General features: G+C 40.5%; 1 protein-coding gene across 1 annotated transcript; it reads left to right on the top strand.

Moving 5' to 3' along the window:
• The first annotated feature begins 4,426 nt into the window (after positions 1–4,426).
• Positions 4,427–6,133, top strand: LOC145399264 (uncharacterized). The gene is made up of 2 exons (XM_080271946.1): positions 4,427–4,451; positions 4,761–6,133. The coding sequence occupies exons 1-2, from the start codon at positions 4,427–4,429 to the stop codon at positions 6,131–6,133; spliced, it is 1,398 nt and encodes a 465-aa protein (XP_080128072.1).
• The last annotated feature ends 3,089 nt before the right edge of the window (positions 6,134–9,222 follow it).

Below are 9,222 nucleotides of genomic sequence, written 5' to 3'. Positions count from 1 at the left end.
CAACCAATTCACTAGTTTCCTTTGTCTGGTGGCCTGCCTCCTTTAGAGCAATGATCTGGGATATGATTTCACTCGATAGTTCACGGGTAGGTGCCATAACAAAGTTTTGAAGGCCAAAACACTGTGGGACACTCGGTAAAAAATGGCGCAATTTGAGAGGGACACTCAGCGGAGTTCCTCTCTCTCAGGCAGCCAGTGGGCGACTGAGGCAGGAACCAACCAGCGCGTCAGAAGGCCTCAGGCTACCGTGACGTCATGCTCGGAGCTCAAACTTGTGGCTCAATTCTTACCCCCAAAAATGGGTGATTCTTTTTGGGCCATAAGTATTGCGCGCCCGGCGGACAACGCTGAATACTTCTCACGAGCACTGTATATATTTTTTCGCCACGGTGGCTTATACACACCTAATTATCTGAAATCCACTAAAAAAAATATACTTAATATAACCCAATTAATAAATTAGGTTTCAGAGCTAAAATGCACCAATGTTAACAGATATTTCCCCTTCAGATCATCAGTGTTTTTTATCTCGGTCAGCTGATGAGTGGTTGGCCAATGTTGGCCCCCTTGACAGACTTCTATTTTGCATAAATATTTAGTACAAAAAAATGTATCTGCATTGTAAATCGATATTTATACAAAACAAAAGTCCGTCAAGGTGAGTTGTTAGGCTAGAGGCAAAACACTTCTGCTGTCTTCAAGCAGTTTTCGCTCTGAATCCAGATTTTCTGTGAATGATTAAGTTAAGCACAAATTTTTTACTGTCTATCTATCTATTGCCATACGCCATAATCCCGCTTTCCTGAATTTCAAATAATTAGGTGTGCAAACCTATATGGTGATAAAGATTAAAATATTTTCCAATTAAAATTGCCAATTCTGTCCAAGATCGAGATCACATTTGATGACTGCATGTTTGTATCTCAGTCATCTGATGAGTGGTTGGTTCACCTTGTGGTGTTCCATTCCTTGTTCATTTTCCTTTTTTTCCTCAGCTTTCTGATCTTCCTCCATCATACCCTCCACATTCTCGTCAACAACTGTCTAAACAACCATTCTTAGGGTTGTAGCTAGCAAAATACTGTACTGCTATTGTGTCAGTTATTATTATTGTTATTGTGTCACTGTTATTATTTTATGTACTGTGTATGTTAGTTATGTTGGTATATGTAGCCTACATACCAGAATGCTTTAGAATATCGGATTAATTGCCGGACAGTATTGGAGAATTCGGACAAAGGATGGTAATAGTCCAGGGAATGGGATGTGGGGCCGGACTTTTGTGATTCCCGGACTGGTCTCCCCCCCCCTTTTAGTCCGGGAAATCGAGGGTTGAGTGTATTGTCATCTAGAGGCGGATCGCACTACTGCAATCCGTTTAGGAGTCGTGATCCCTGTCCTGAAAATTTTGGATAGCACCTCGTATGACTGAATCCAGTGCAGTTACCATTTTTAACATCTTATAATTCTAAAGGGATTTGGTGGTGACAGAACGTAGAATGTAAGTCCTATGATTCTAGAGGGTTTTGGCGGTGACAGAACGTAGAATAAGTCAGTGTAACAGCACGAGGCTGATATTGGAAGCATCTAGTCTACATATGGAAACACATGTGAGAGCAGTCAGTAGCTACCTATTGTGTAGTGGTGCAGAGGTGGCACTAGGTGGAGTAACTTGGCACCTATATCACCACACAGGACTTGCCAGATGTGTGATAGTCAGTGGTTGTTTTTTGTTGCTGATCAACCCCAAACTGTCTGGCCAAGCAGACCCATCAGCTACAGGCAAGCAACACTACAGGGTTGTCCCATGTAATGACCTGATGTTCGTTTGTGGCTGATAGTGCCTGACCCAAGCAGGGTGCAGGGAATACTGTGATTTGGTTCCTGGATGAATGCCACATTTGCATCTCCTCACCCAGTTAACAGGGGCACCATAGCAGGCTCCACTTCACCCTATAGTGTGGTTGTATTGTTATCAGCTGGAGTTTTAATGGTTTCCTGGGTTATAGGAAACTGTTAGGCTTGTCACTGAGCATAGAGCCACCTGATATGGAAAGGAAAGTAATAAAAAATAACAGCAGGGGAAGGGAGAGGTAAGATGAGAGGAAGGCAGACACAGAATTAAAATTAGAAGGGGGAAGGGAGAAGTTCAGTACTACCATACATCAAGTGAGTGGATGATGGTTGCCACCACCTACTACCTTCAGTCATTGTTTAAATTATGTAATTACAATTGCTGTATGTATCTTTGTTTTTAGGAATACTTTACATTTAAGTTTTACTGGTTTCTGTATTTCCTCAGGAAGTACATATTAATCTGTTGATTCCAGGCCAGTGACCTCTAAAAGTATTATTAGTTGCATTGATGTAACATTAAGTACTTGTCCAATGGATACTCTACTGTTGTGTATGTAATGAAGTGATCTGTGATTCAGGTGTGTGGTGAGAGAACAGCTGGACACGCACAAGGCAGCTTGCAGTCAGTTCATCAGAGGAGCTGATGTGGACTCTGCAGACCGCAGCTAAAAGGTAATGATTGTGCCAAGACTCAAATCTTCATGTTGATGATTCTGGCTCTGCCTTTATAAAGTGTTGTACTGTAAACCATTGTTTTGCATGGCTAATGTATTACCAGGTTATACCGTGCGTTGTGCAAATGGAATCTGCACAAAAAGAAGCTTAAGAATCTCCTTGTTTTGGTATTGGGGAGAAGTGAATCATAAATTTTCCCAAAGGTCCCTCTTTTGGCTCTTTAAAAAGTTTCTCTCTCTCTCTCTCTCTCTCTCTCTCTCTCTCTCTCTCTCTTCTATACAGGAATGTTTACAGTAGTGTGGCTTACTGTCAAACTGCCACTATTGATGGTATCCATGTCTCTGATGCACAATAATGAGGTGGCAGGAAATTCAGAATACATTCCAAAAATAATATAGCAGTTACTTGATGATTACTCATGGAAGGAATGTCACATTTTAAGGGTTGAAGATGTATTGATCATGAATGTCAGAGTAAAGTGATATTAAATGTTAAATAAATTGTATTTTTTGTTTGTAACAGTTCATGTTGTACACAGAGATTTACAAACCAGCCCTTAATAAGACAAAGACACAGCATTTTTTCTTTAGCTTTTTTTATATACATTTTCATGTCTTTTATTGCAGTGCAAATTGAATAACCATAAAAATGAATCTGATTTTTTCTTTCCCTCTCTCCACAGCATAAATGAGCTCATGCAAAAGCAGGGTTCATTGGACGGTGTAATTAAGTTGATGGAGATGCTGGTCTAAAGGCGACTGTTGTTCCAGGTTCACAGCTGGAGTCAGAGCAGTAAAGCAGTCGTAAACACTGTCGTCATCAGGGTGCTGCCTGAGTAATGGATGATAAGTATAAAACAGGACTGAGGGCACGTCTTATGTTGTGTTAGCACGTCCAGCAAGAGGTACCTCAGCCAACAACTTATGGGTTATTATCTATGTAGTGTCCTGTGGAAGATTTGTTTTTTCTCACATAGGAGCTGATTTTGGATGATTTACCTGGTGTGGTATCCTTTGCAGTATCTATTGCTGCAGAAACGGTAGGTTGCAGCTATTGAAATAAGGAAGACGGTGGTAATATCAGTCTGAATTGACAGCTTGACTCAGCAGTGATCTGTATATTTAAAGTTACGGTTCAGAAGCATTCACGTGTTAGCAATGTTTAATCCTTTGGCCGTGGTAGGTGACTGTGGTCGCCCTACTAATTATTCTTCATGACGCGTCAGGCGACTTCAATCCACAGCTGAAAAAAACAAATTTCCTTCCACACATCTGTTGTTTTTGTATAAATACAGTAAGTTTTTATTTCGTTTATGTGCCAATAAACATTGTGTCTAGTGTACATATACAAGTGAAAAACCTTGCTTGAAGTAAATAATCTCATCATTATAGCAAAATTAGAGAATAGCAAAAACTATTTTCGCATTTTTTTCTCAGAATATTACAATTTTCTTGTACATGAACGGTAAATTTTGATCTCTCTTATGTGCCAACAAACAGTGTACATGTTTGTAGTGTAGATATACAAGTGAAAAACCTTGCTTGACATAAATCTCGTCATTATTGCAAAATTACACAATAGCGAAAATTATTATTGCATTTTTTTTTTTTTCAGAGAATCACAATTTTCTCATAGAGAAAGATGCATTTTTGACCATTATCACACACAAAAAATGGAAACTTCATGGTCATTTCCTGTTGGAAAAGTAACAACAAAGTTATAATTAGCACATTCATTTTTTAAGAATTTAGGCCGTATAATGATAGGTTGCAGCCAAAGAGTTAAAGGAAGAATAGTTGTGTTGAAATTTCATCCATTTTATGTAATTACAATTATTATCCAGTAATAGTGATGAATTTTTGACAGTTATTGTTCATTGTAATGGAAGCAGCTGATGACTGAGCATTGGTACAGTAAAGGTAAGTCATCCTGTTGGTGGTAGACAGTAAGATTAACACCAAGGTAGAGTACCTGAAGTATAGTGGAAGTTGAGAGAGGTGGAAGGAATGATATAATGGAGGTGGTAAAGGAAGAATCAGATGTACAGTTAGAGTGTGAGGTGGGTGACAAAATATTGGAGGTGGTAAAGGAAGAACCAGATGTACAGTTAGAATGTGAGGTGGGTGACAAAATACTGGAGGTGGTAAAGGAAGAACCAGATGTACAGTCAGAGTGTGAGGTGGGTGACAAAATGTTCCTCAGTGACAATGAGACTGTCCTGGACACAGTGTCCTCAGCTGAAGTTAAGCAGTTTAGATGTTTAGAGAGTGGTAAAGCATTTGCTTTTAAGAACAGTCTTATCCAGCATGCAGTTGTCCATTCAAGAGTGAAGAATTTCAAGTGTGATGAATGTGGTAAACAATTTGCACGGAAGAAAAGTCTCACCAAACACCTATTAATTCATTCAGGAGTGAAGAATTTCAAGTGTGATGAATGTGGTAAACAATTTACAGTTAAGAGTACTCTCACCAGACACCTATTAATTCATTCAGGAGTGAAGAATTTCAAGTGTGATGAATGTGGTGAACGATTTACACGGCAGGTTAATCTCACACGGCACCTATTAATTCATTCAGGAGTGAAGAATTTCAAGTGTGATGAATGTGGTAAACAATTTACAGATAAGTGTAATCTCACCCAACACCTATTAATTCATTCAGGAGTGAAGAATTTCAAGTGTGGTGAGTGTGGTAAACGATTTACAGATAAGAGTAATCTCACCAAACACCTATTAATTCATTCAGGAGTGAAGAATTTCAAGTGTGATGAATGTGGTAGACGATTTGCACAGAAGAGTGATCTCACCAGACACCTATTAATTCATTCAGGAGTGAAGAATTTCAGGTGTGATGAATGTGGGAAACTATTTACACAGAAGGGTGTTCTCGCTCGGCACCTATTAATTCATTCAGGAGTGAAGAATTTCAAGTGTGGTGAGTGTGGTAAACGATTTGCACAGAAGGGTGTTCTCACCCAACACCTATTAATTCATGCAGGAGTGAAGAATTTCAAGTGTGATGAATGTGGTAGACGATTTGCACAGAAGGGTGATCTCACCAAACACTTTTTAATTCATTCAGGAGTGAAGAATTTCAAGTGTGGTGAGTGTGGTAAACGATTTACAGTTAAGAGTAATCTCACACGGCACCTATTAATTCATTCAGGAGTGAAGAATTTCAAGTGTGATGAATGTGGTAAACAATTTACAGATAAGAGGAATCTCACCAAACACCTATTAATTCATTCAGGAGTGAAGAATTTCAAGTGTGATGAATGTGGTAAACAATTTGCAAGGAAGAGTGTTCTCACTCAGCACCTGTTAATTCATTCAGGAGTGAAGAATTTCAAGTGTGATGAATGTGGTAAACAATTTGCAAGGAAGAGTGTTCTCACTCAGCACCTGTTAATTCATTCAGGAGTGAAGAATTTCAAGTGTGATGAATGTGGTAGACGATTTGCACAGAAGAGTGATCTCACCAAACACTTATTAATTCATTCAGGAGTGAAGAATTTCAAGTGTGGTGAGTGTGGTAAACAGTTTGGTCTGAAAAGCAGTCTCACCAAACACCTATTAAATCATTGTGAAGGGAAGAGTTTCTAGTGTGCTTAACCCGTCACGTCCCAAGGTTTTCCGCACCTCCGACATCCCCCAGTCCCGAGTCTTTTTGGAAAATTTTTTTTTTTTGGCTCAAACTTCCGCTTAGGTTGAGAAATGAAGGAAAATCACCAAGAAAGGGCTTACCGTGGTCTATAAGTGGTCAGGACAGGTGAGGTCCCCCTTGCCAGGTATCGTATTCTATCATTGACGTGTCAGGCGCTCACGTTTTCTGTGGTAAGGAATACTGGGAGAAACAACACACAACACCTCTATATTTATTGAATTTGAACTAATAAACAATAACAGTAACAATATAATGGATTTCAGACATATATATATGAAAAATAAGCATTGTACCATCGCGCGAGCATAGCGAGTTAGGTCTGAGTCGTAACATGCTATATGCTAAGTTTCTTGTATCAGTCAACATATCATTTTTTCTACTTGTATCCTTCTGTTTCATTGACATTTTACCAATTACAACTGTCTGTAAGTGTTTTCAGATGTTTTCATTCATTATGATGACATGCAGCATAAGTTTAGCACACATCAGCTTAGTAAGCGCACTCGCTATGACTCGTATTTCAACATACCCAATTGTTTTATCACTTTCCTATTATTTTTCCCTTTACATAGAACCTTTCTTCCACCACTGTAAATGTTTTCAATTATTTTCATTCATTACGAGGGCATTTAGCGATATGCTAGCGCATATTCATGTAGCAACCACGATCTCAAACACTCGTGTTTCATCATTTACTTTATTTATTCACTCCAATTATAATTTCTCGCTTACATTACACACGTTTACACCCCTATACTGCACTGTACATACTTACTAGCATTATTCAAGTGAGTGTGAGAATATCGCATGAAAATACCCTCGCAATGAATGTTTCGACCAACATAATACTCACACACTTATATACTAATTCTTCACATATATTACACACTTTACCACTTATTGACTTCTATTTTCACTATTACGTGCCTTATTCATTCAACTGAGCGTCAGGATATCGCATCTCTATACACATGCTATGAATATTTGACTTAGAATATATTTCACCACTTACAATAATTTGAACTTATACCCGTAAGCATTTCCAATAATAATAATTATATAATTACGGCCGTATTTATTACACTGAGCGACAGAATATCGCATCATAAAACCCTCGCTATGTATGTTTCCACTTACAGCATATTTATACACTTACAATTTTTGCACTTATGTTATACCCGTATGCACTTTATACTAATATTTGGAGATCAACATGACTGATAATTTCACTGAGCATTCGTCTGTCACATTTACTTCATAGTTTCAGCGTCCTGTTGCATTCACACCATATCAGAATTGCATCAACGTGTGATATTCGCTGAAACATGGGTGAATACAGAGACCCACGTCACACTCCACGCACTCATAGCGGGTGTCGTGATTCTCACCCAGGAATTGCTACACACGTGACACCTGCGCTGGGGCCTAGGTCTGTTTGGCCGGGGAGGGATAGGAGTGGGGAAATGGCGGCCGGATATTCTCAGAGGAGTTTGTGCAATAGGGGCAGTGCGGGTGCGATGTTGGGGCCTTTCTACAGCATACCGTGCAAACATCTCTCTTGTGAGCTCCCTCACAAACCCTTCAAAGGTTTCCTGAACTCCTGTTGTCATGGCGTGAAGGTGGTGGCAATTCAGAGCAGTGATGTCTAGCAAGTGAAAGAACAGTTTCTTATACCACTTCATCGTGGTCCTGGCACACTCTATCGTCGATATCATGGAGTCTGACTGGTCCATAAGGCGCATGTGTATGTTATAGTCCATGACACACTCAGGTTTCTAAATATGACGCCTGTTCTCGCTACGGTAATCAACTGAATCAGTACGGTGCATCAAGGGGCGGTGAACCGTTGACAATAGGCTTACTTCTCTATTGTGGTTCCACACAGTTGCAAGGATGTTGTTGGCTTTGAAGAAGACAACCTCATTCCTTGCAAGTTTCCGCCCTACCTTGGCCATGTGACGCCGGTTCACCTTCACGGTTCCACAGACTCCAGTTTCATGTGTGTGAAGATAACGAGCGAGAAGAGGGCTAGTGTACCAGTTGTCCAGGTAGAGGATGTGACCACGATGAAGGTAGTCGTCTATCATTGTCTTTACCACTGCTCCCGACAGTCCAATACTTCGATCTTCTATTATGTCTGTCTGTGCACCGGTGTACAAGACCATGTCTTGCACGTATCCAGTCCTACAGTCGCACATAACAAAGATCTTGAACCCAAAACGGTGCCTTTTGCTGGGTATATACTGCCTAAATGAAATATTGCCTCTCCACAACACGAGACTCTCGTCTATGACGAGGTTTCTATAGGGATAGAATGAGGAATGAAAGGTTTGCTTCAGGTGATCAAAGACCAACCTAATTCGTCTCATTTTATCAGTGTCGTTCGCATTTGCAGGATCATGAGCATCATAGAAATGGAGGCGACTTAGAATTTGTTGAAACTGATTACGGCTCATCACTTGCCCAAATATTGGGGTAAACATAACAGGGTCCCTAGTCCAGTAAGCAGGAATTCTGTTCTTTCGTATAATACCCATCAAAAGGACCAGGGCAAAAAATAAGAACATTTCTGAAAGGGAGACAGGGTAATCATAGATGATAGAATGCCTACTCCTTGTTCCCAATCTTTCACTCTCAAGGCGCTGGGTGCTTGCAAACAGGTTGGTTTGGTATACAATCTGCTCCACAAATGCCTCACTAAAAAACAGGTGGAAAAAATCCAACCTGGTGGAATTACGGTGAATTCCTGGAGCAATGCAGCCAGAGCGCCCCTGCTCAGTGAAGGGGTGAATGAGGGGAGAAAAATCACTCCCATCCTCCCAATTCCATCCCACAAATCCCTCGTCCCCATCATCCCCATCACCGCCTTCGTCTGGGTGGGGAGGAGATCCTGGTGGGGGAGGTGGGGGAGAAGGAGTGCGGAGGGCTTCCCCACTGTCACTCCTCTTCCCTCTGCCTTTACCCTTTCCCTTTCCCTTTCCCTTACCCTTACGGCTTTGAGGAACATTAGGGGGCTGTGGGGATGAAG

Source organism: Coenobita brevimanus, chromosome 48 (assembly GCF_032717465.1).
Source record: "Coenobita brevimanus isolate Jiangsu-jjx chromosome 48, ASM3271746v2, whole genome shotgun sequence".
Taxonomy (NCBI): Eukaryota; Metazoa; Arthropoda; class Malacostraca; order Decapoda; family Coenobitidae; genus Coenobita; species Coenobita brevimanus.
The sequence above is the reverse complement of the archived record's forward strand: the minus strand, read 5'-3'. Positions and strand labels throughout refer to the sequence as shown.

Coding starts and splice junctions, on each gene's coding strand:
- LOC145399264 (XM_080271946.1), top strand. CDS start 4,427: ATGACTGAGCATTGGTACAGTAAAG. Junction 4,452..4,760: donor TGAGCATTGGTACAGTAAAG/GTAAGTCATCCT, acceptor TCCTGGACACAG/TGTCCTCAGCTGAAGTTAAG.